The sequence below is a fragment of the Erinaceus europaeus genome, chromosome 9 (assembly GCF_950295315.1).
Source record: "Erinaceus europaeus chromosome 9, mEriEur2.1, whole genome shotgun sequence".
Classification (NCBI taxonomy): Eukaryota; Metazoa; Chordata; class Mammalia; order Eulipotyphla; family Erinaceidae; genus Erinaceus; species Erinaceus europaeus.
In genome coordinates, this window is record NC_080170.1 from 100,937,530 (window position 1) to 100,965,271 (window position 27,742).

Consider the following 27,742-nt stretch of genomic DNA (forward strand, 5'->3'; position numbering starts at 1 on the left):
GTACCACTATATCACTAGTGTCACTAGACACAATGTGAATTTCACAAGGCCTATGGACCTGGCCCCTAATTCTGCATTTTTATAAAAATAAATTCCAAGTGATGCTTTGACACTATAAAGCTTGAATGCCATTAGAATCAAGTTATCTCAATACACTTAACCTTTACTTGGTCCTCTCTAGATTCAGAAAAATAATTTTAAAATCTTCTTTTTCCATACATATTTTTTATAAATTTGACATGACCCTCAAAACTCAGGAAGATCTTAAAATGTCTTTTTTTTTTTTCAACTTAAAAACTCAAGTTCTTTGACTTAAATTTTTTTTCAGACTGCCACCAGGATTATCTCTCGGGCTTGGTACCTGCACAAGGAATGCACCACTCCCCAGTGGCCATTTTCCTAGTTTCTCCTTTTCTTATTTCTTTTATTGGACAAGAAAGAGAGAAAGTGAGAAAGGAGGGATAAGTAGAGAGGGACAGAGAGAGACCCTGCAACACTACTACACCACTCGTGAAGCTTCCTTTCTGCAGGTGGGAACCAGAAGTTTGAACCTAGATCCTTGAGCATGCTACTGCACTGAACCAGGTGCGCCATCGCCCAGCCTCCAGCCTCCGACTCATTCTTTTTTAAACAGTATACTTCTGAATGCTTTGATCCTCTGTCTTAATTTCTAAAGCCTCCCTAGATTTTGTAACATGTCTAGGGATAACTAAACATACTTACCAAAACGAAAAATACACTTACCAAGTGGTCCCAAGATAACTGAGATTCATTTAATTTTAATAAAGACAGAGGGGGAGCCTTGTCAGAAGATGACTAGAGGGCTCTGAACTCCAATTCCATCATCAAGACCCCAAAACCCAGAGAGAGGAGAGTAAAAAAAGGACATTCGGAAGTAGGAATAAGTTTAAGTGTGGCTTAGAAAGGAAGGGAAGACTGGAACCATAGGGAAAAAATGAGCAAATATATAAAAATATAGATAGTTATACAGATAATAGTCAAGGGGCCAGGTGGTGGTGCACCTGGTTGAGCACACGTTGCAATGTGCAAGGACCCGGGTTCAAGCCCCTGGTCCCCACTTTCAAGGGAAAAACTTTGCGAGTGGTAAAGTAGTGTGGCAGGTATTTCTCGGTCTCTCTTCCTTCTATCACCCCCTTCCCTCGCGATTTCTGGCTGTCTCTAGCCAATAAATAAATAAAGATAATAGGAAAAAAAAAAAAGAAAGAATAGTCAACCTTGGGAGAACTACTGCAGTTTTTAATGGAAGGAATAGGGACACAGAACTCTGGTGGTGAGAATGATGTGGAATTATATCCCTGTTGTCTCATAATTTTGTAAATCAATATTAAATCACTAGTAAAAATACAGTTAATAAGAATTAATAAAGACAGGTAAAATAGACAATTTAATTATTTTAAGATACCCAGTAGAAGTGGCAGGGTCTTTTTATTTCTAAGCATTAGCAAATGTGTGTACTTTATGCTCAAATCAAGAAATATCTGTCATAGATTTCAATATTTAACTTCAAATTCTAATTAGATTTTAACTTATAATTTTGGTATGTGATCCAAAATAACAACCAAAACAAACACTTGTTATTGGTGGAAGTAACTTTCACAACTTTATAATAATCAACAGCATTCTTTACACAATAAATCAATTCTTAAAACCCTCAAGCTTCAGAACACAAAAATTTTAATTTATAGATTTTCCCCTTTCTAATTCCAAAAGTGGTTATTTTATCATCAAGGAAAATGTGGCTGAATCAATAATCACTCAATACAAATATCAGTGCTTTTATACATACTTTACTGATGTAGCTTTTCTAAATCCATGCAGGACGCTGTAAATTTCTCACTAGCAAATTCTGAACAAAGAGACCAACTTTTTTTTAAAATTTTAATCATCTTTATTTATTAGATAGAGACAGCCAGAAATTAAGAGGGTAGGAAAGATAAGAGAGGGAGAAAGAGACACCTGCAGCACTGCTTCACCATTTGCAAAGCTTTCCCCCTGAAGATGGGGACTGGGGACTTGAACCTGGGTCCTTGAACACTGTAACATGTGCACTCAACCAGGTGAGCCACCACCCGGCCCCTGAGACCAACTTTCCTGAAGTAATTCAGACAAAAGCAATGAGTCATCAAGAGAAACTCCCAAGAGTGTATTGTGTGTTTCAGAAGCCACAGATTAAAAAATATTAGTCTCACTAGTTCACTCTCCTGAAGACAGACCAGTTATGCTATTCATGTAGATGTTCACAAGTTCCTTTAGCAGATAAGGCGACAAACATTCAACTGGTGGAATAATCCTCCCACTTAAATTAGAACTGTCACACTTCTTACCATAGGAATCTACCCTCTCAGGAAAAGTGAGTTCAAAAGCACTCATTAGCATCTTTGGTTTTAGGGGCAATACAGTATGTAGATGCTAGTAACGATGGTTCTCTCATCTATGGCTAAGATAACATTGGGAAAACTCCTATAGATACTGATAGATATAAATGGTGGTTACATGTGCACTCGACTAGGTGTGCCACTACCATACCCTTTGATATGTTATGTAACCTGCATTTCCTAAGCTTCTTACAAGTCATTATATAAAGTCCCGTACATTTTGAATTTCTGTACATACTAGTACATCTCTCCATGAAGCTCTCATAAAACTTCGTGTAGTGCAGATGACAGAGGTCATTGAAATTGATTCTTCCAGTTTCTTCCACAGCAGGCTAAATCTCCAAGGGGCACACAAAGGACAAGAACATGTCCAGTTGGTTCTTCACAATAACTTCATCTGGATGTAGCTTGTGGGGTAGATAATGGGCCAAGGTCATTTCCCAGGCATCAACAAGATACACTCCAACCCCTGAGAACATCTTCCGAAGGACAGTGTCCAACTGAAAGTTGTACCAGTCACTGTTGAAAAGGCTCACCTCAGGTCCCAACTCTTGGACATTGGCTGTCCGGATAACAACCACAGTCTTGGGGCTTCGATCCAGGAGATGGACCACTGCTCGGCGAATGTTCCTGAGCCGTCGGATATATACTTCCAAGGGGAAAGTACTAAAATGAGACCATACAGCTATGGCAACCACTGTGTTCTTCCCGCCCACAATACCATTCAGTTCATTTGCCACATAATGGAGTTCACTGCTAAAGACAGTCTTGAAGCGGATGGGTGGTCCATGGCAGCGGTATTTAAGGAGGATATTGTGCTTCTGGTCCACTGCAAGGAAGGGACCCACATTCTTGGGACTACCCAAATTAAACTCCACCAAATCTGAAACAGGGAAAATTCAATCTCATAAAAATGTTCAAACCTAGCACATACTGTCTGATTAATCTTTACTTCGTTACTTCAAGGAACAGCTAAAAAAAAAAAAAAAAAAGTACAACAAAGAGGTACAATACAAATGCAAAGGGAAAATCTATTTCAGTATACTTGGTCCCCTTCAAACCAATGTATCTCTATACTAATGTACTTATTACTTAAACCACAGCATAATACCATCAGCGATAGATTCTACACCCTCATCTATGCATCAGAAGCAAAAATGGCTTGTTTATCTCTAACAGGCCGAGACAGCTTCCTGTTTACACTAGTTGCCAAATAGCTAAAATTAAACTTGGGGGGGGGGTAGTTGACATTTATTTTATTGTTCTAACAGACAAATGGAATCTCTTTCAGACAAGGGCTGTAATTTTTGTTTTATGATCACATATTAGTAACCAAATACCTCTTTTGTACAATAATGAGAGAGGGGAATCAACCCTGTTTCTTTTGATTTTCAATTTCACCCTATGGACAAAAAATCATGTTGGCATCTTAAAGAACTTCTTTCTATGTCATAAGAATAGCAAAAACAGGGAGTCGGGTGGTAGTGCAGCGGGTTAAGCGCACTTGGCGCGAAGCGCAAGGACCAGCGTAAAGATCCTGGTTAGAGCCCCTGGCTTCCCACCTGCAGAGGAGTTGCTTCACAGGTGGTGAAGCAGGTCTGCAGGTGTCTATCTTTCTCTCCCCCTCTCTGTCTTCCCCTCCTTTCTCCTTTCTGTCCTACCCAACAATGAGGACATCAATAACAACTACAATAACTACAATAAAAAAAACAACAAAGGCAGCAAAAGGAAATAAACATAAGGAAAAAATTATATATATATATATATAAAAGAATAGCAAAAACAATAGCAGACGTTAGAATTCCCTTCACTCCCTCCCCTTAATCTAAAGAGCAGCTCCTCCGAGATCTTCAGGAACCTATGATTATTCTCTGCTGGTACTACCAAAAAAGCTCGGTACAGTTCATCACTTTAACATATGCTCCATAAGGAAAGGGGTATATATCAATATCCATAAATATTCCAGTAAGAGCTTTAGAGTGAACAGATTAACTTTTGGCAACCCAATTCAATTAACATTTGCCAGACAAGAATTCAGTTTTGACTACTAGTCAATAATGCTCGAACAGATTAAGTAACAGACTATACTCTCAAGTTGAGAGTTTATAGTCAGTTGGAAAAAATAACATTAAAACTATAATTGCCCAAGGTTTTTCTTAAGGTTTCACTTTTTTTTTTTTTGCTTAGTCCCAAGGTCCTCTGCTAGATATCCTTGCCCAAATTATAACTACTTAGAACTGACTCCACTAAAAGTCAATAAAAGCTCAATCTACCATTCTCTTTTGATGAAGACCAAGCACCAACATAAGGGTTTATCATGTGAAAAATCTGTCTGCAAAGGGTATGGTGAAAACTGATCAAGAAGGGAGTCAGGCAGTAGCACAGTGGGTTAAGAGCACATGGCAAAAATGATCAAGAGAGTAGGGAGTCCGGCGGTAGTGCAGCCAGTTAAGCGCAGGTGGCACAAAACTCAAGGAACAGTAGTAAGGATCCCAGTTTGAGCCCCCAGCTCCCCACTTCACAGGCGGTGAAGCAGGTCTGCAGGTGTCTATCTTTCTCTCTCCCTCTCTGTCTTCTCCTCCTCTCTCCATTTCTCTCTGCCCTATCCAACAACGACGACGTCAATAAATACAACAATAAAACAAAGGCAACAAAAGGGAATAAATATTTTAAAAAATGATCAAGAGATTTAATGTCATCAGTTACCAAAGGAAATACTGTACATCATTGGGACTTTTTTATTTGTTTTTACCAGAGCACTCCTCAGCTCTGGTTTATAGTAGGATGGGGGACTGAACCTGGGACTTCAAAACTTCAAGCATAAGAGTCTCTCTGCATAACCATTATGCTATCTTCCCTACCCTGTCATTGGAATTAAAGATTCAAGCAACTGAAGAGTACTACAGGGCTATTTCTGATCAGCCTCAAATTGTACCTCAAATCATTTCAGCATCAAAGTATTTCTCTTCTCCTGACTTTTAATGTATGATCACCAACTAGAACTCAATTATATGTTTCAATTTTAAGAAATCAAGCAAAACAAAAACTGTTATTAACTTTCCATTTTGAGGGAACTTGTCAGTATTTCCTCTTTTCCTTGTAAAAATTAAATCTGAAACTAAATTGATGTAATAAAAGAGAAAAAGAAAAACATGCACAATTCACAAAAAACCATATACAGTCATCAAAAGCAGTTCTCACAAGATTATCTATGAGCCCTCTATAATATAAGCAGGTTAGTTATTCCTGCTCCTGAATATTTTTTTTCTTCTTTATTGGAGAGTTAATGGATTACAGTACTGCTGTTGACACACAGGTACAATTTCTCATCTCCTTGTGATAGGTGTCTGCCTCTGAATCTTTATTACTGCTTTCTACCCTTCCTCACTGTCCATATCCCTTTTAGAAAGACCCACTATAAGAAATAGCTTTCCAGGGAGTCAGGCGGTTGTGCAGCGGGTTAAGCACAGGTGGCACAAAGTGCAAGGACTAGTGTAAAGATCCTGGTTGGAGCCCACGGCTCCCCACCTGCAGGAGAGTCGCTTCACAAGTGGTGAAGCAGGTCTGCAAGTGTCTATCTTTCTCTCCCCCTCTGTCTTCCCCTCCTCTCTCCATTTCTCTCTGTCCTATCCAACAATGACGACATCAGTAACAACAACAACAATAATAATAATAACCACAACAATAAAACAACAAGGGCAACAAAAGGGAATAAATAAAAAAAGAAAAAAAAAAAGAAATGGCTCTCCAGTGGTCTGGGAGATGGTACAGTGGATAAAGCATCGGACTCTTAAGCATGAGGTCCTGGGTTCAATACCCCACAGTACATGTACCAGAGTCATGTCTGGTTCTTTCTCTCCCCCCTCTTATCTTTCCCATTAATAAGTAAATTAAATCTTTTAAAAAGAAAAGAAAGGAAAAGAAAAGGAAAGGAAAGAAATGGCTCTCCAATGAGTAGGATTTTATTCTGAATTTGAACAGCAGCCTTGAGCCAAACAGTAAAGCCAAGCTGAGTGTGCTTAGGACTCACCCAGACACCATCAAAAGGAACCAGCTCCATCTTCATGTCATACCAATGGAAGTCCCAACAGGGAAAGCACTGTTTTAGGTTGCACTAAAATAAGTCAGTCAGGGGCCAGTTAGTGGCACACCCAGGTAAGTGCACTTTACCATATGCAAGAACACAGGTTCAAGCCCCCTGATGGGAGGAAGCTTCACAAGCGGTGAAGCAGTACAGCATGTGTCTCTCTTATTTCTCTCTCTTCCTTCCCTCTCGGTTTCTCTGTTCTATTCAAAAAAAGGGGGGGTGTGGAGTGGTGGATTTGTTGTGCAGACAACAAGCTCCAGCGATAACATCGGTGGCAATAAAAAAAATAAAGAGTCAGGCAATAGCACAGTAGCACAGCGGGTTAAGAGCAGATGGCGCAAAGTGCAAGGATTGGCAGTAAGGTTCGAGCTCCCAGCTCCCAACCTGCAGGGGAGTCGCTTCACAAGCAGTGAAGCAGTTCTGCAGGTGTCTATCTTTCTCTCCCCCTCTCTGTCTTCCCCTCCTCTCTCCATTTCTCTCTGTCCTATCTAACAACGACGACATCAATAGCAACTACAACAATAATAAAAAAAGGACAAAAGGAAAATAAAAAAATTGTTTTCCCCACACCTATGGACATCTAATCTTTGACAAAGGGGCCCAGACTATTACATGGGGAAAGCAGAGTCTCTTCAACAAATGGTGTTGGAAACAATGGGTTGAAACATGCAGAAGAATGAAGCTGAATCACTGTATTTCACCAAATACAAAAGTAAATTCCAAGTGGATCAAGGACTTGGATGTTAGACCAGAAACTATCAGATAATTAGAGGAAAATATTGGCAGAACTCTTTTCCGCATAAATTTTAAAGACATTTTCAATGAAACGAATCCAATTACAAGGAAGACTAAGGCAAGTATAAACCTATGGGACTACATCAAATTAAAAAGCTTCTTCACAGCAAAAGAAACCACTACCCAAACCAAGAGACCCCTCACAGAATGGGAGAAAATCTTTACATGCCATACATCAGATAAGAGTTTAATAACCAACATATATAAAGAGCTTGCCAGACTCAAGAACAAGACAACAAATAACCCCATCCAAAAATGGGGGGAGGACTTGGACAGAATATTCACCACAGAAGAGATCCAAAAGGCCGAGAAACACATGAAAAAATGCTCCAAGTCTCTGATTGTCAGAGAAATGCAAATCAAGACAACAATGAGATATCACTTCACTCCTGTGAGAATGTCACACATCAGAAAAGGTAACAGCAGCAAATGCTGGAGAGGATGTGGGGTCAAAGGAACCCTCCTGCACTGCTGGTGGGAATGTCAATTGGTCCAACCTCTGTGGAGAACAGTCTGGAGAACTCTCAGAAGGCTAGAAATGGACCTACCCTATGACCCTGCAATTCCCCTCCTGGGGATATATCCTAAGGAACCCAACACATCCATCCAAAAAGATCTGTGTACACATATGTTCTTGGCAGCACAATTTGTAATAGCCAAAACCTGGAAACAACCCAGGTGTCCAACAACAGATGAGTGGCTGAGCAAGTTGTGGTATATATACACAATGGAATACTACTCAGCTGTAAAAAATGGTGACTTCACCGTTTTCAGCCGATCTTGGATGGACCTTGAAAAAATCATGTTGAGTGAAATAAGTCAGAAACAGAAGGATGAATATGGGATGATCTCACTCTCAGGCCGAAGTTGAAAAACAAGATTAGAAAAGAAAACACAAGTCGAACCTGAAATGGAATTGGAGTATTACACCAAAGTAAAAGACTCTGTGGTGGGTGGGTGGGTGGGGAGAATACAGGTCCATGAAAAATGATGAATGAAATAGTGGGGGTTGTATTGCTAAATGGGAATCTGGGGAACGTTATGCATGTAAAAAAAAAAAAAAAAGAAGAAGTAGAAACGCAAAGCAGAAAATGACTGAGTTTGGAGTATGGCACCAAAGTAAGAAAGCAGAAGTATACTAGAGTTTGCAGTGAGTATCTCCCTAATACTTCCTCTCCACTTTTCCAAGCTTTGGGTCCATGATTGCTCAACAATTTGTTTGGCTTTGTATGTTAACTCTCTTTTCAGCCACCAGGTTCCAGATGTCATCAGGATGCCGGCCAGACTTCCCTGGATTGAAGACACCACCAATGTGTCCTGGAGCTCAGCTTCCCCAGAGACCCATCCTACTAGGGAAAGAGAGAGGCAGACTGGGAGTATGGACCGACCAGTCAACGCCCATGTTCAGCGAGGAAGCAATTACAGAAGCCAGACCTTCTACCTTCTGCAACCCTCAATGACCCTGGGTCCATGCTCCCAGAGGGATAGAGAATGGGAAAGCTATCGGGGGAGGGGGTGGGATATGGAGATTGGGCGGTGGGAATTGTGTGGCGTTGTACCCCTCCTACCCTATGGTTTTGTTAATTAATCCTTTCTTAAATAAAATAAAAAAAAAATTGTTTTAATAAATAAGTAAATAAAATGGATCAGTCAGTTCTGTTTCTTTCTAATAAAAATTTGGTGCTGAAGCAAAAAAGTAATACAAGAGAAATAGCTGGAAATATCCACCTTTACAGTCCAGAATACTGAAACTAAAAGACACTTCTGAGGTGATAATATTGCAGTCCCCTGATCTCAAACATGAAGTAAAGCCGTAAAAAGTAAGTGATTTATTGAAGGTCACACAGATAATCAGTGATAGGAAGCAAAGAGAACTCACTGCTTGCATCAATACATCACAACCCCACCAACTGAAATTGTCATACTTATCTCCAAAGTCAGGATACCTCTTTAGTCCTACAGAGAAATAATTACCTCCTCACCTGGTATCTTTCTTCAGGCATGTTGAGTCTGCCTATTTCAAAGCTGATTTCATATATGTGGGAAAGAGTTAAAAGCAAAGTACCAACCTGGAACAAATGTAGTAAGGTATTCAAACCATTGCCTGATTGTTGAGTCACCAAATAAATACACCACTTTTCTTTCTAAGCATTCTGTAACGTTGTTAGGGTCATTAAACTGTCGCATTTGAAATTTTCTGGGTCTCCACTGATCTCTGTAATAATACCCAGAGGGAAAAGTTCCTGAGCCTTGAGACAGTTCTATGTTGTTAGCTTCTGTAAAGGAGAAGAAGAAAAAAAAGTCTCAAATTCTCCAACAAACCATACATGAAAAATGTCCCAAGAAATATAATTGTGCCCATACATTTGTTAGCCTACTAGCATATGGGTTACATTTCCTGCTGTCACAACACATAGTCCCAGATTTTCCCCTTGCTAGAAAGGTTCTTCTTTGTACAAAAACGAGATGTGAAAGTGGTGTGAGGGTATTGGCAGACAGAAGGGAAAGAGGGGACTTAGCATCTCCTCTACTTATGCATGTTTTTATTTAAATAAATAAATAAATAAATAAATAAATAAATAAAAAGCTGGGCAGAAGCCAAAGAAATATGTAGATATAAACATTTTCCAGAATAGTTTCTCATCCAAATGCCTGAGAGTTAAGTGGCAACCTAAATTCATATTTTACATATGTAAAACTATACTATATTAGTCCACTGTTTCTTAGCCCATTACAAAAAAAAAGTTTAATCTGTTAGTTAACCTTATGTGGGTCCTATATCCCAATATTAATTCACCACCCTTTAAAGCAGAGAACCAATGAACATACAGTCTAAAGAATGACTTCCCACAACAGGGGAGATTCAGAAGGTCTTCATGAATGAGCAACATAAAAAATTATCAGTAATGTGTACTAACTGTTGTAGCCTAGCTATACTAAACACAAGTACCAGGATACTTTTCAGAGGGAGAGGCAACACCCATTCTAACAAGCACCTCCCTTGGGAAAATGCCATTGTGGAGACCAAACGCTCTGCATGCTTCAAAACAGACAGGGATTGCTAATAGGGCTTTTTTTTTTTTTTTTTTTTTACCAGAGCACTGTTCAGCTCTGGTTTATGGTGGTAGTAGTGGTAGGGTGGGGGGGACTGATCCTGGGGCTTTGGAGCCTCAGGCGTGAGAGTTTGTTTGTACAACATTATGCTATCTACCCTCCGCCCTGGCTAATATGTCTTGCAAGTTTACTTTAAATCAGACATTGTTCTGAGAAATTAAACATATTGCCGCACATGATGGTCATGATAACTTTTTTCTCTCATGATAACCTTTTAAAGTAGGTTCTATAATTATCCCCCACCTTTAAGGACAACTTGACAAAGGCCCCAACCAAGGTAAAGCCTGATTCTAGTAGGTGAGCCCTAAAGTTCTTAAATACTGTGATTCATGTCTTTCAAAATAGATGGCTATAGAAACATAGCATTTTCATTTTTCACTTTTTCCTTTAGTTAGGTTCCTACTCATTTCCAACATTTATTCAAATACATAACCTTCAAAAAATCAATTATCTTATATCACTTCCTTATAAAATCCCCAATTTAAACCTTGGTCATAATTCAGAAATTCTACTGTCTCACCTATTAAACCACAATTTGAAATTCAAATGCTTATGAAGACTCAGAAAATTAAATTTAAGTTTCCTGGGAGATGGCAGAGGGTCAAGACTTGAAACATGAGTTCCCACCCTACTAGGGAGAGAGGCAGACTGGGAGTATGGACCGACCAGTCAACGCCCATGTTCAGCGGGGAAGCAATTCAGAAGCCAGACCTTCCACCTTCTGCACCCACAATGACCTTGGGTCCTTACTCCCAGAGGGTTAAAGAATGTGAAAGCTTGGTCCAGGAGGTGGTGCAGTGAATAAAGCATTGAATTCTCAAGCATGAGGTCCCAAGTTCAATCCCCGGCAGTATATGTACCAGAGTGATGTCTGGTTCTTTCTCTCTCCTCCTATCTTTCTCATTAATAAATAAATAAATTCTTTTAAAAAAAATGGGAAAGCTATCAGGGGAGGGGATGGGATACGGAGATCTGGTGGTGGGAATTGTGTGGAGTTGTACCCCTCTTGTCCTATGGTTTTGTCAATGTTTCCATTTTATAAATAAATTAAAAAAAGAAAGAAAGAAAGAAAAATGAGTTCCAAGTTTAGCACCATATATGCTAAAATAATTATCTGGTCCTCTCTATTTCACCAATAAATCTTGAAAGAAAGAGACTTAAATTTAGGTGAGTCCTCTACTTCTGACTTTTTATTTAATAACATCCATATTACTCAAAATTATTATTTTTTTTACTCCAGGATTATTGCTGGGGCTCGGTGCTTGTACCTCGAATCCACTGCTCCTGAAGGCTTTTTTTCCCCTTTTGCTGCCCTTGTTGTTGTGTACTCAAAATTATTTTGCCTTGATTCCTTTTAAATAAAATGTTCTGCCCCCACACCTATGGACATCTAATCTTTGACAAAGGTGCCCAGACTATTAAATGGGGAAAGCAGAGTCTCTTCAACAAATGGTGTTGGAAACAATGGGTTGAAATATGCAGAAGAATGAAACTGAACCACTATATTTCACCAAACACAGAAGTAAATTCCAAGCGGATCAATGACTTGGATGTTAGGCCACAAACTATCAAATATTTAGAGGAAAATATTGGCAAAACTCTTTTCCGCATAAATTTTAAAGACATCTTCAATGAAACGAATCCAATTACAAACAAGACTAAGACAAGCATAAACCTGTGGGACCACATAAACTTAAAAAGCTTCTGCACAGCTAAAGAAACTACTACCCAAACCAAGAGACCCCTCACAGAATGGGAGAAGATCTTTACATGCCATACATCAGACAAGAGGCTAATAACCAGAATATATAAAGAACTTGCAAATCTCAACAACAAGATAACGAACAACCCCATCCAAAAATGGGGGGAGGACCTGGACAGAATATTCACCACAGAAGAGATCCAAAAGGCCGAGAAACACATGAAAAAATGCTCCAAGTCTCTGATTGTCAGAGAAATGCAAATAAAGAGAACAATGAGATATCACTTCACTCCTGTGAGAATGTCATACATCAGAAAAGGGAACAGCAGCAAATGCTGGAGAGGGTGTGGGGTCAAAGGAACCCTCCTGCACTGCTGGTGGGAATGTCAATTGGTCCAACCTCTGTGGAGAACAGTCTGGAGAACTCTCCGAAGGCTAGAAATGGACCTACCCTATGACCCTGCAATTCCTCTCCTGGGGATATATCCTAAGGAACCCAACACATCCATCCAAAAAGATCTGTGTACACATATGTTCTTGGCAGCACCATTTGTAATAGCCAAAAGCTGGAAGCAACACAGGTGTCCAACAACAGATGAGTGGCTGAGCAAGTTGTGGTATATATACACAATGGAATACTACTCAGCTATAAAAAATGGTGACTTCACCGTTTTTAGCCGATCTTGGATGGACCTTGAACAATTCATGTTAAGTGAAATAAGTCAGAAACAGAAGGATGAATATGGGATGATCTCACTCTCAGGCAGAAGTTGGAAAACACGCTCAGAAAGAAAAACACAAGTAGAACCTGAACTGGAACTGGCGTATTGCACCAAAGTAAAAGACTCTGGTGGGTGGGGAGAATATAGGTCCAAGAAGGATGACAGAGGACCTAGTGGTGGTTGTATTATTATATGGAAAACTGGGAAATGTTATGCATGTACAAACTATTGTATTTACTGTTGAATGTAAAATATTAATTCCCAATAAAGAAATTAAAAAATATATTAAAAAATAAAAATAAAATAAAATGTTCTATTTTACAGATAGAATGTATTCAGTCTTCTTTTCCTTCTTCTTTTTATTTATTTTTTTTTCTTTTTCTTTTTATTGGGGAATTAATGTTTTACATTCAACAGTAAGTACAATAGTTTGTACATGCATAACATTCCCCATTCCTTCTTCTTATTTAGAGTACTGCTCAGCTCTTGCTAGTGGTTGTATAGGAGACTGAACCTGGGACCTTGGAGCCTCAGGTATGACAGTCAATTTGCATAACCATTATGCTATCTCCCCCTCCCTGAACTTTTTTCTTTTCTTTTTATTTTCTAGCAAGTTGTTTATTTTCTTTTTTTTTAAGGGTTTTATTTATTTATTTATTTATTAAATTTATTTCTTTATTGGGGAGCTAATGTTTTACATTCAACAGTAAATATAATAGTTTGTACATGCATAACATCCCCCAGTTTCCCATTTAACAATACAACCCCCACTACGTCATTTATCATCCTTCATGGACCTGTATTCTCCCCACCCACCCACCCCAGAGTCTTTTACTTGGGTGCAATATGCCAATTCCATTTCAGCTTCTACTTGTGTTTTCTTTTCTGATCTTTTTTTCCAACTTCGGCCTTAGAGTGAGATCATCCCATATTCATCCTTCTGTTTCTGACTTATTTCACTTAACATGAATTTTTCAAGGTCCATCCAAGATTGGCTGAAAATGGTGAAGTCATCATTTTTTACAGCTGAGTAGTATTCCATTGTGTATATAGACAACTTGCTCAGCCACTCATCTGTTGTTGGACACCTGGGTTGCTTCCAGGTTTTGGCTGTGACAAATTGTGCTGCTAAGAACATATGTTTCCAAAGCTTTATTAGCAGATGTAATTAACAAAGAAAAAGTAAGGGGGTACAGTAAATATTCAGTTGGCTTATTTAAAGATAATTTTATAACATGCTGCCAAACCTTGCCCAGTACTCCCCTTCATTCTATCAGCATGTCGGCACTACACCAGCCAGAGCACACTGGAGCAGACACCTGGATCCTAAAGAAAACCTCTAGTAGAATGGGTTTCTACAAAGTGACTTTCATTTTATTCTGTTTTATAAGACAGAGAGGAAATGAGAAGGGAAGAGAAAATAGAGCAGGGGACAGAGAGACACCTGGAGACTTCCTTCACCACTGCAGGTTGGGACCAGGGACTTGATCCCAGTTCCTTGCACATGCTACTACCACCCAAAGTGACTATGCTTTAGGTTTTTCCTTTTGTTTGATTAATTTGATGTTTTTATGACAGAAAGATCAGAGCACTGCTCAGCCATACATGGTTCTGGAGAGCAAATCTGGGGTCTTGCAAGTCCTGTGCTCTGTGACTGAGCTATTTCCCTGGCCCTAGAAAATAAATTTGAGGAGGTCGGGCAGTAGCGCAGTGGGTTAAGAGCACGTAGCATAAGGATCCGGGTTCGAGCCCCTGGCTCCCCACCTGCAGAGGAGTTGCTTCACAAGCAGTGAAGCAGGTCTGCAGGTGTCTATTTTTCTCTCCCCCTCTGTCTTCCCCTCCTCTCTCCATTTCTCTCTGTCCTACCCAACAACAAATAACATCAACAACAACAATAATAACCACAGCAAGGCTACAACAACAAGGGCAACAAAAGGGGAAAAAAAAAATGGCCTCCAGGAGCAGTGGATTCATGGTGCAGGCACCGAGCCCCAGCAATAACCCTGGAGGCAAAAAAAGAAAATAAATTTGAAGTTACAGTTTTTCTCCATGGTAAATTAAGTAGCTGCAGCTAGTCTATATCAAATATATATTATAGAGAAAAGTGTATATCACAAAGGAAACAATTACTACTTCCACTCAAATGCTAATTACATTTACTATTAAGAGTCAAATCATGCAAAGGGAATCAATTAACTTAAGCTGACACTAATTCCTCAAATATGCAACTCAAGATAACAAAAATAATTTCTAGTGTACAATACATGTATCTGTATTGCCCTCTTGTGGTCAGCTGGGATAAGAACATTTTCTGACTAGTTTAATACGGTTTTAAGTAGTTTCTAAAGTTTAACAATGCCATCAGTACTCTGAACTCAGAATGTACTTTTGTAAGATAGCTGATATAAAACTCTTTTTTTTTTTCCTCCAGGGTTATCGCTGGGGCTGGTTGCCTACACCATGAATCTGCTGCTCCTGGAGACCATTTTTTCCCTTTTGTTGCCCTTGTTGTTTATCATTGTTATAATTATTATAGTTGTTATCGCTGTTGTTGTTGTTGGATAGGACAGAGAGAAATTGAGTGAGGAGGGGGAGACAGAGAGGGAGAGAGAAAAAGAGACACCTGCAGACCTGCTTAACTGCTTGTGGAGTGACCCCCATGCAGGTGGGGAGCCGGGGGCTCGAACAAGCATCTTTAGGCTGGTCCTTGTGCTTTGCACCATGTGCACTTAACCCGCTGCACTACCGCCTGGCCCCTGATATAAAACTCTTTTTAGTTGACAATATTTCCCTTAGAATACTTTGCATGTGGAATAAAACTTGGAGAATAAAAATTATTATTCAATTTTATGGTTATTTTGAATACTGATGGTGAAGAAAAATGTTTACATATAGATGGCAGTAAGGTTGATATGAAGTTCTTTATGCTAAGTCAGAAGATATAGTTTTAAATATTTGCATATAAGGACCCTGTTTCAATAACTCTTTTAGCTTCTTTTGAAAGGCCCATTATCCATACATTAGATATGATGAAAGCTGTCTGGGTCAAAAATGGGGAAAATGAAAGAAAAAAAGGAAGTGAGGTATATTTACCTAAACCATCTAGAAATAACAGGACATGGTTACAGTATGAGTTAAGTAAGGCCAAGTACATGTGAGCACACGCATATATGTGCCCTTGAATTCTGAGCTAAGGAATTTTCTGCAGAATTAAGAATGATAAAGTGAAGATCAAAAGGATGATTACACATGGTTCCTGAGGCAGGAAAGACAAGGCACAGACTCAATGGAGTGAAAATTACTACTTGCATCACAAAATAGTACAAAGGACACGTGGGTGCCATCTAGTGGGAATAAGAAACAGTATATCTAGGCTGAACAGTGGAGAACTTAGTAGAGCAAACACACACACACACACCACGTACACAGGTCACAGTGCACACAGACCCAGGTTCAAGCCCCCCCCAACACACACGTTACAGTACACAAAGACCCAGGTTCAAGCCCCCAGTCCCCACTTGAAGGGGGAAAACTTCACAAGCAATGAAATAGTGTTTGCAGGTGTCTCTCTGTCTCCCTCTCTATCTCTTCCTTCCCTCTCAATTTCTCTAGAAAAGAGAGAGGGAAAAGGGAAGGGGAGAGAGGAGGGGAAGGGAAAGGGAAAGAGAAAAAGAAAAGAAACGAACAGTATTTTTAAACATTTTTATTATCTTTGTTTATTTTTTGAATAGAGAAAACCAGAAATTGAGGGAAAGGGGGGAAGAGAGAGAGAGAGAGACTGAGACCTGCAGCACTGCTTCACCACTTGTGAAGCTATCCACCTGCAGATGGGGGTGGGGGCTAAGGAAAGGAAGTATTATCAAGCTGAGGCACACAATGTCAAATCCTGGGAATATGAGAAAGTAGTTAGAGGACCTGAGTTTGTGTTTAGCCTTGAAATTACCCTTAGGGGCCAGGTAGTGGCACACCTGTTGAAGCACAGATATTACAGTCTGACAGGACTTGGGTTCAAGCTTCTACCTTGGGCTCAGTCCCCAACTGCAAGGTAGAAGCTTCGTGAGTGATGAAGCAGTGCTTCAAGTATCTCTTTCTGTTTCTTTTTTTTTTTTTTTTTTTTTGCCTCCATGGTTATAGCTGGGGCTCAGTGCCTGCACCATGAATCCACTGCTCCTGGAGACTATCCCTGTCCCCTTTTGTTGCCCTTGTTGTTGTAGCCTTGCTGTGATTATCACTGTTGCTGTTGATGTCGTTCACTGTTGGATAGGACAGAAAGAAATGGAGAGAGGACAGGAAGACAGAGAGGGGGAGAGAAAGAAAGACACCTGCAGACCTGCTTCACTGCTGGTGAAGCGACTCCCCTGCAGGTGGGGAGCCAGGGGCTCGAACTGGGGTCCTTACGCCCGTCCTTGCCCTTTGCGCCATGTGCGCTTAACCCACTGTGCTACCGCCCAACCCCCCAGGTGTCTCTTTCTATCTCCCTCTTTCTCTCTCTCTCTCTCTCTCTCTCTATATATATATATACATATATATGTGTATATATATATATATATATAGTAAATTTTTTTTAATTACCCATATGAGAGAAGGATGGAATGAGTAGCTTCTATTCAAGCAAAGAACAGTTATTAATAAAAAAAAAAAAACTCTGGGGGGAGAGGGAAGAAAAAAAAAACCTCTTACACATCTAATCTTTGACAAGGGTGTCCAAACTATTAAATAGGGAAAGGAGACTCCTTTCAACAAATGGTGTTGGAAAAATTGGGTTGAGTGATCTGAGAGGTGGCATAGTGGATAAAGCATTGGACTCTCAAGCACCAGGTCCTGAGTTCAATCCCCAACAGCACATGTACCAGAGAGATGTCTGGTTATTTCTCTCATTCCTCCTATCTTTCTCATTAATAAATAAATAAAACTTAAAAAAAAATAAAAATAAAAATTGGGTAGAAACATGCAGGAGAATAAAACTGAACCAGCATATTTCACCAAACACAAAAGTAAATTCCAAATGGATCAATTTGGATATTAGACCAGAAACTATCAAATACTTAGAGGAAAATATTGGTAGAACTCTTTTCCATCTAAATTTTAAAGGCATCCTCAATGATACAAATCCAATTACAAAGAAGACTAAATAAGGGGAGTTGGGCTGTAGCGCAGCGGGTTAAGCGCAGCGGGTTAAGCGCAGGTGGCGCAAAGCACAAGGACCGGCATAAGGATCCCGGTTTGAACCCCGGCTCCCCACCTGCAGGGGAGTCGCTTCACAGGCGGTGAAGCAGGTCTGCAGGTGTCTATCTTTCTCTCCTCCTCTCTGTCTTCCCCTCCTCTCTCCATTTCTCTCTGTCCTATCCAACAACGACGACAACAATAATAACTACAACAATAAAACAACAAGGGCAACAAAAGGGAATAAATAAATAAAATAAAAAAATATTTTTAAAAAAAGACTAAATAAAAAATAAACCAGTTGGACTACATCAAATTAAAAAGCTTCTAGGGGGGAGTCGGGCTGTAGCACAGCGGGTTAAGCGCAGGTGGCGCAAAGCACAAGGGCCGGCAGAAGGATCCCGGTTCGAACCCCGGCTCCCCACCTGCAGGGGAGTCGCTTCACAGGCGGTGAAGCAGGTCTGCAGGTGTCTATCTTTCTCTCCTCCTCTCTGTCTTCCCCTCCTCTCTCCATTTCTCTCTGTCCTATCCAACAATGACAACAATAATAACTACAACAATAAAACAACAAGGGCAACAAAAGGGAATAAATAAATAAAAATAAAATATTTTTTAAAAATTTTTTTAAAAATCAAGACACTTTAAAAAAAATTTAAAAAAAAAAAAAAGCTTCTAGGGAGTCAGGAGGTAGCGCAGCGGATTAAGCACAGGTAGCGCAAAGCGCAAGGACCAGCATAAGGATCCCGGTTTGAGCCGCCGGCTCCCCACCTGTAGGGGAGTCACTTCACAAATGTGAAGCAGGTCTCCAGGTGTCATTCTTTCCCCCTGTCTGTCTTCCCCTCCTCTCTCCATTTCTCTCTGTCCTATCCAACAATGACATCAATAACAATAAACAATAAAACAACAAGGGCAACAAAATGGAATAAATAAATATTTTTTTTAAAAAAAAAAAGCTTCTGTACAGCAAAAGATGCCAACACTCAAAGAGACTACCCACAGAATGGGAGAAAACCTTTACATGCCATACATTAGACAAGAGGTTAATAACCAAAATATACAAAGAGCTCGCCAAACTCAACAACAACAACAACAACAAAAATGACCCCATCCAGAAATGGGGAGAGGATTTGAACAGAATATTCAGAACAGAAGAGATCCAAAAGGCCAACAAACATGAAAAAATGCTCCAAGTCATTGACTGTCAGAGAAATGCAAATAAAGACAACAAGGAAATACCACTTCACTCCTGTGAGAATGTCATACATCAAAATAGATAGCAGCAACAAATGCTGGAGAGGGTGTGGGGTCAAAGGAACCCTCCTGCACTGCTGGTGGGAATGTAAATTGGTCCAACCCCTATGGAGAACAGTCTGGAGAACTCTCAGAAGGCTAGAATTGGACCTACCCTATGACCCTGCAATTCCTCTCCTGGGGATATATCCTAAGGAACCAAACACACACATCTCAAAATATTTGTGTATACCTATGTTTATAACAGCACAATTTGTAATAGCCAAAACCTGGAAGCAACTCAGGTGCCCAACAACATATGAGTGGCTGAGAAAATTGTGGTCTATATACACAGTGGAATACTACTCGCTATTAAAAATGGTGAATTGACCATCTTCACCTCATCTTGGATGGAGCTTGAAGAAATCGTGTTAAGTGAGGTAAGTCGGAAAAAGATGAATATGGGATGATCTCAATCATAAACAGAAGTTGAAAAATTATAACAGAAGAGAAAACACAAAACAGAACTTGGACTGGAGTTGGTGTATTGCACCAAAGTAAAGGCTCTGGGGTGGGAAGAGTTCAGGTCCTGGAACATGATGGCAGAGGAGGACCATGAGGGTGCTTAATTGTTATGTGGGAAACTGAGAAACGTTACAAATGCACAAACTATTGTATTTTACTGCCTACTGTAAACCATTAATCTAATAAATAAATAAATAAATAAATAAGACCTCTTAGGAGTCTGGGTCGTTGCACACCTGGTTGAGTGCATATAGTACCATGTGCAAGGACCAGGGTTCAGGCCCCTGGTCCCCATCTGCTGGCAGAAAGCTTCCCACATCTATGGACATCTAATTTTTGACAAGGGGACCCAAATTATTAAATGGAGGAAGGAGGGTTTCTTCAACGAATGGTGCTGGGAAAACTGGGTTGAAACATGCAAAAGAATGAAATTGAACCACTTTATCTCACCAGAAATAAAGTCAACTCCAAATGGATAAAGGACCTGGATGTTAGACCAGAAGCTATCAAATACTTAGAGGAAAATATTGGTAGAACACTTTCCCATCTAAATCTCAAAAACAAGTTTGATGACATAAAGCCAATTACACAGAAGACTAAATCAAAAACAAATCAGTGGGAATATATCAAATTGAAAAATTTTCTGCATAGCAAAAGAAATTATCACCCAAACAAAGAGACCCCTCACAGAATGGGAGAAGATCTTTACATGATATACATTAGACAAGAGGCTAATAACCAAAATACACAAAGAGCTCACCAAACTTAGCAACAAAAAAGCAAATGACCCAATTCAAAAGTGTGAAGAGGGTATGAACAGAACATTCACTACAGAAGAGATACAGAAGGCCAACAGACATGAAAAATTGCTCCAGGACACTGACTATCAGAAAAATGCAAATAAAGACGAGATACCACCTCACCCGTGAGAATGTCATACATCAGAAACGACAGCAACAACAAATGCTGGAGAGGTGGTAGGGACAAGGAGCGCTGGTGGGAATGTAAACTGGTACAACTACTGTGCAGAACAGTCTGGAGAACCCTCACAAGGCTAGAAATGGACCATCCTTATGACCCAATAATTCCTCTCCTAAGGATATATCCTAAGAAGTCATGCACACCCATCAAAAGGATATGTACACCTATGTTCATAGCAGCACAATTTGCAATAGCTAAAACCTGGAAACAATTCAAGTGCCTGAGAAAGTTGTGGTATAGATACATAATGGAATACTATTCAGCTATTAAGAATAATGAACCCACCTTCTCTGACCCATCCTGGGTGGAGCAAGAAGGAATTATGTTAAGTGAGATAAGTCAGAAAGAGAAAGACGAGTATGGGATGATTTCGTTGATAAACAGAAGTTGAGAAAAAAAGAACAGAAAGGGAAATGTAAAGAAGAAATTGACTGAGTTTGGAGTACTGCACCAAAGTAAAAAACTCTGGGGGTGGGGGGGAGTAGATTTTCAGCTCCACTGTAGGGGGTAGGGAGACAGGCCTTTGGCGGCAGGAAAGATGCTAATATACACTCCTATTAACTTACAGTCTTATATCACTAAGCAATATGAGAGGGAAAAGAGAGATTGAAAGTCTCAAACTTTTTTATGCATACAGCCCAGTTCTGAGTATATATTCATTCCTTCAATCTAAACACTTAAGGTTTCAAATTGCTAACTGATTGAATTTTAACAGTGGGTTTAAATTGTTAATACATTTCTAATGATGGCTTTTTCGTTTAAATATTAAATCACCTATAATCAGACCTGGGAGACCAGAAGCAACTGGTCTTGTTAGTATATAAGATACAGTTATTAAAAAAAAAAAAAAAGATACAGTTATTTGTAAATAGCATTAAGTGACATAAATCATGGTGAGGTCATGTATGATACAGCAAATCCTGACCATCAGATTTTCAAAGTAGACCAAATTCCCAAATAACTAGGTTGCAATAATAACTATCTATTGTCTTCTTAAACTCTAAGACAGCAGTAAACTTCCCCTTTCTCTATAAAACCCGTATTTCTCCCAGTCCTGGAACCTCTGGAGCGTGGCTCTTTTTCCTTCATGCTTCTCTCCATACCATTTGATGCTGCATCTGCTGATCTCAACCAGATCAGTGCAATCGGTACCACCTCGACATGTTCCATTTTGGATTGTGTCCAGAGACGACAGGCCTGGAATGTCAACCCTTCAGTTCCATTAGTCTGGTGAGACCTTTCCTTGCTCAAAGGACTCCTTAATTCCATATCAGGTGGTGTACTTCCTTACAAAGCCACAGAATCCAGATATAGACCAGGGCCAATAAGATAGTGTACATGTGTACATGTATCCATGAGTTAGGGGGAAAATATATGCCTTAAAGTAAAATTGCACAATACTTTGTAGTGACTTAATAACTGCATCAAGCAAGTAGAAAGACCTAAAAAAGATGCCATAAAGTACTTAATCAAATAGTTTCTACTTAGACCTAGATAATCTACTCACCTACTTTCTATTTCACTTTCCTCAATCACTCTAAAGCTACCCTTGTAAGATAAAATGAGAACTACAAAAACTGGATAAGGGCAAGAGACTGGCATATTTCAGTGATGGCTCTCTTGGTCATTACCAGACCACCCTATCATCGGGGCCCTAGTCAGCTAATCCTGGGATTCCTACATAGATATGTGTGGGGAACTGTGAGGCTGAGGTTGAGCATGATGTGGACCTCCTATGAAACAGGTGCCTGGTGGTACAACTGCCCCATCAGACTCCCCCACCTGGGGGGGTGGGGGGGAGATCGGCCTCCAGGATTCTGTCCCCCTACCAGTCACCCTTGCCCCATAAGGGCCCCACATTCTCTAAGCACAAAGGTTCACTTCCTTGTTCTCAAACCGGTTAGTCTGCTTACTCAGCTACTAGAAGGCCCCTCACCTCTTCCCTGTCTCCCGTTCTTGAAACCATTTATGTTCAATTTCCCCTGCCCACACAAAGACCCCCCCCCTCCGTGTGCCTGCTGATAATCTCACTTCCTCATCCCCACCCCCCCAACCAGCCAGACCACCCGCCTAGCAGTTACTGGAAAAACCCTCACCCTTTCTTAAGCTCCTGGTGCCTTACCCAAACTGCTTCCCCCTACCACCCTTTAAAAACTCAGCTCTGCTGCTCAATAAAGAGACTATTTGCTGCCATAGTCTCCTGGGGTAATCCTTGGTCTCGTCTCTTGCCACGGGGGGTCGCAAAGGTATCCCAGCATACTCACCCCTGCTGCCTCTGGTCATGTTCTTGCAGGGGCCCGTCTCCAGTGGCCAAAGGAAAGGTCACGCGGGAGAGTCTATACCCGAGATAGCACCCCCAAGAGAGCCGACAGTTATGATAGGCCTAGACCTCTGACAGACCCCACTCTCCACCACTGCTGGTCATCTCCATCCTGAACAACGAGTGGACCCTCTTATGGGCCTCTACAGGACCTTGCCCTCAGTGTGAAACAATAAAGGTAGGGACTGCCCCACTCTCCGAAGAGAGAATGGGTCAACACACTCGCCACTCAAGGAGGACTGGTCCTACAATGAATGCAGCCTAGACTGTTCCTAGCTATGGCCATGGAATGCGACCTCAGACCTTCAGGGATGCAGAGATTACACAGGCCCCTGTGCTGAATATGGTCTCCAGATCAGATCGATGAGGTTTACAGTTACAGTATTTATATACTTTGTCCATGTTTGGGAGCTACTCTATGCCCTGTTCCAGCTTTCTAGTCTTATTTCCAACTCTGACCCAGATAAAACCTCTAGCCCACCTGCAAGTTAGCTGTTGGGCACAGACAAAAAAAAATAATAATAAAGCTATGGGTACCTTGGAATATACCTTAGATTCTCTACCTTTTTCCAAAATAGAGACCTCAACTCTCATCTGCTATAGTCTTACTTTTAGATTTCTGAATATTAAACAATTTGTTCTGCTTTATATCGTAATGCTTTTCAGGCACCAAGTTGCAGATGCTACCATGACACCAACCTGATTTCAGTGGACAGATGACCTTACCAATGTGTACTGAAACCCCACCTCTCCAGAGCCCTGCCCCACTAGGGAAAGACAGAAATAGGCTGGGAGTATGGATCCATATCCAATGGAGAAGCAATTACGAAAGCCAGACCTTCCACCTTCTGTACCCCATAATAATCCTGGGTCCATGCTATCAGAAAGATAAAGAATAGGAAAGCCTCCAATGGAGGGGATGGGATACAGAACCCTGGTGGTAGGAATTGTACCCCTCTTATCCAATGGTCTTGTCAATATTTTTATTTTTCATAAATAAAAAATTAAAAATAAAATAAATAAAACATCAGACACCCAGACAGCTATTATGGGAAGGTGAGGGATTGTACTTCTCTGTCAACACTGTACATAAATATTAAACCCCCAATAAAGTATGTATTAAAAGTAATACATAAATTATATTTTTTAAATAATTTTAATTTTATAACATTTCATTTAAAAATAGTAACATATTACTAATAGCTACCATAATTTAAGAGCCAAAGAGAGAGGAGACTGGGGGTAAAAGATAACTTTCACATGAGAATAAATATTGAAACTCAAAATCATGCATAGAAGTTCTTATTTAATCAAACATTTCTTTTAGCATTTTCATTTGTGTTCAAAGTGGCCATGGCATATTAAAGGGGGAAAAATTGTAACAGCACTGAAACTACATCACCTCAACTCACTTAGTCAAAATCAAGAAATCACCAAGCTCGTCCCTTTTACCTTTTATTCTCTTGGGAATTACAGTCACCCAATCAGGTCCACTGGCGTTGATTGGCATTTTGATATTGATACCACTTTAAGAGGAATAAAAAAGAGCACAAGCTTAGACTTAGAAACATTGGTTTTTCCATTATGTACCTTTAAATGTAAATAAAAATAGGCTAAGATTTCACAGCATCTTTAATAAGATGGGCTATTCTTATAAGCATTAGCACAATCATTACTAAGCTAAATTTCTTATAATAAGTAGGATATAAGGGTATATAAACTGAATGAGAATCTTAAGTTTTCACTGCTTATGCCAGAAAGTGCAAACTTCAGAATGACAAGTTCTTATCTGATGTACTTCCTCCCCCTTGGACTCACACTGAGAAGGGCTGACACTGATGGAAACATGTATGTTGTCATCACCTAGTTTTCAGGCTGCAAGTCTACACAACTTTACATCACACACAGAATTCTTACAAGTCAGTTATCTTCTCCCCCCCCCACCCTTTGACCAGAGCACTAATCAGCTCTGCCTTATGGTTAGGGAGATTGAACTTGGGACTTAGGAGCCTCAGCTATGATAACCTTTTTGCATAACCATTATGCTATCTACCCCCAATCACACATCAAATTCTTTAGGCCTGGCTCAAAACTAAGGTGAGTCCTAATAGGCACACTTGCTCATACAAGTGTATATGCAAAATACATGTTGATGTGACACCTGCCCATTACCACATCTCTGTACTGTCTTTTCTTCGACAAAAACATACACTCCTCGAACACACAGATAGGTATTCTTGACCTTTTGTCTTCAGCACTTAGCAAATATGTATCAATGATAAATGTTTCAAGTATGATAAATGTGTTCTGATGCCTATTTGTGAGATGCTGAACCATAATGTTTACAACCTACTCTCAAATGACCTGGAGGGAGGGAGGATCACAGACTGATACAAATCTACTAACAAGTGCACAGAGAGAAAGCAAACACAGCAAAGTATGAGCAATGGTGGATCTAAGTTAAACATGTGGGCATTTATTGCTATTGTTCATTAAGTATTACTAAATACTTCAAGGTTTTTTTTTCTTTTTTTTTTTTACCAGAGCACTGCTCAGCTCTGGTTTATGGTGGTGCAGGGGATGGAACCTGGGATTTAGGAGCCTCAGGCATGAGAGTCTCTTTGCATAACCATTATACTACCAACCCCTACCCTTTCAAGCTTTTTGTAAAAAATTTTTTTTGTATTTATTTATTTTCCCTTTTGTTGCCCTTGTTTTTTTTATTGTTGCTGTAGTTATTACTGTTGTTGTTATTGATGTCACTGTTGGATAGGACAGAGAGAAATGGAGAGAGGAGGGGAAGACAGAGAAGGGGAGAGAATGACAGACACCTACAGACCTGCTTCACCACCTGTGAAGTGACTCCCCTGCAGGTGGGGAGCCAGGGGCTCAAACCAGGATCCTTATGCTGGTCCCTGGACTTTGCACCATGTGCGCTTAACCCGCTGTGCTACCGCCCGACTCTCTCCAAGTTTTTAAAATACAAAATTAAAAAGAAAAAAGTAAAAATCATAATAAAATTAAAGGTAAGGTGTTTATGTGATAAATTCATTCTTTCACAAGGGTTTTCCCTTAGATTAATAAGTTCTTTTTATAATTATTGTCAGTTCTACCAAGAATTAATGCTAGCATGTCATCATGGATAATGTATTACCTTAATTTTATTTTTATAATATATACAGTTCAGAGCCCTACAACAGTAGGAATACAATTGCACAGGGAGAGGTAAAGAAAAAAATTTAAATACACAAACAAGTAAAAACTGTAGAATCATTTATTGCTCATTATATTCAAATGTATACGCTTCTTAATCACAGAACACAAAAATATTAGATTATGAAACCATAAAAAAGATAACAATGGGGAATGGATGGTAGCACATTCAGTCGGGCACACATATTACCATGTGCAACGACCCAGGTTCAAGACCCCTCTCTCCACCTGCAAGGGGGAAGCTTCAGGAGCACTGAAGCAGGTCTGCAGGTATTCTTTCTGTCTCCTTTGCTAACTCCCTCTCCCCTCTCAATTCCTCTCAGTCCTATCAAATAAAAAGGGGGAAAAAATGGCCACCAGAAGCAATGGATTCATAGTGTAGACACCAAACCCCAGCGATGACCCTGGTGGTAATAAAAACAAACAAACAAAAAAAGAGAGAGAGAGAGCACATGGTCACCCTTTTGAAAGTGATTTAAAACACTAAGCCCAAGTTTAAATAGTGTGCTGTAAATATTAAGTAATGACTTTTTTAAATATTTATTTTATTTATTTATTCCCTTTTGTTGCCCTTGTTGTTTTATTGTTGTAGTTATTATTGTTGTTGTCGTTGTTGGATAGGACAGAGAGAAATGGAGAGAGGAGGGGAAGACAGAGAGGAGGAGAGAAAGATAGACACCTGCAGACCTGCTTCACCGCCTGTGAAGCGACTCCCCTGCAGGTGGGGAGCCCGGGTTCGAACCGGGATCCTTCTGCCGGTCCTTGTGCTTTGCGCCACCTGCGCTTAACCCGCTGCGCTACAGCCTGACTCCCGTAATGACTTTTTTTTTTTTACTTCAGTATTGTTTTACTGAGGAAATATTGAGTTAGCAGGATTGCTGTCACCACTAGAGTGTATTTCCACATTTCCTTTTTTTTTTTTTTGTCTCCAGGGTTATTGCTGGGGCTAGATGCCTGCACTATGAATCCACTGCTCCTGGAGGCCATTTTTTCTCATTTTTTTGCCCTTGTTGTTGCTGTTATTGTTATTGTAAGATAGGACAGAGAAAAATCGAGAGAGGAGGAGAAACAGAGATGGGGAGAAAAAGACACCTGCAGACCTGCTTCACCAACTATGGGGGGGGTAAGTTAACCCCCCCCAGCAGGTGGGGAGCTGAGGGCTCGAACCTGGATCCCTATGCCAGTCCTTGAACTTTGCAGCTTGAGCCATGTGCACTTAACCCATGTGCACTTAGCCCACTGCACTACCGCTCGACCCCCGTATTTCCACATTTCCATAAGGATATTAATATATTTTTGTTGTTTTTAAGTAGCTCCTTCTTTTTGTTTTTAATGGAGACAGAGAAGCAGAGAGAGTGAGAGATCATAGCATCAATGCTTCCTCCAAAACAGTGGGGGCCAGAGTCAAACCTGGGCTGCCACATGGCAAAGCAGCACACTATCCAAGCACAACACTATTCAGCCGGCCTTTAGTGGGATCTTTAAGTATAGTAC

The 27,742-nt window shown here is 40.2% G+C and overlaps 1 protein-coding gene across 2 annotated transcripts in view; it reads right to left on the reverse strand.

Moving 5' to 3' along the window:
• Window positions 1–1,590: 1,590 nt before the first annotated feature.
• The window catches only part of NXPE3 (neurexophilin and PC-esterase domain family member 3), a 54,409-nt gene continuing 28,257 nt past the window's right edge, over window positions 1,591–27,742 (reverse strand). For both annotated transcript variants that reach the window (XM_060198436.1, XM_007532617.3), the window contains exons 4-6: window positions 24,488–24,561; window positions 9,348–9,554; window positions 1,591–3,279 (exon numbers count right to left, since the gene is read on the reverse strand). In XM_060198436.1, coding sequence (XP_060054419.1) covers window positions 2,729–3,279; window positions 9,348–9,554; window positions 24,488–24,561 — 832 coding nt within the window. In that variant the 3' untranslated portion in view covers window positions 1,591–2,728. The remainder of the gene's footprint in view (window positions 3,280–9,347; window positions 9,555–24,487; window positions 24,562–27,742) is intronic.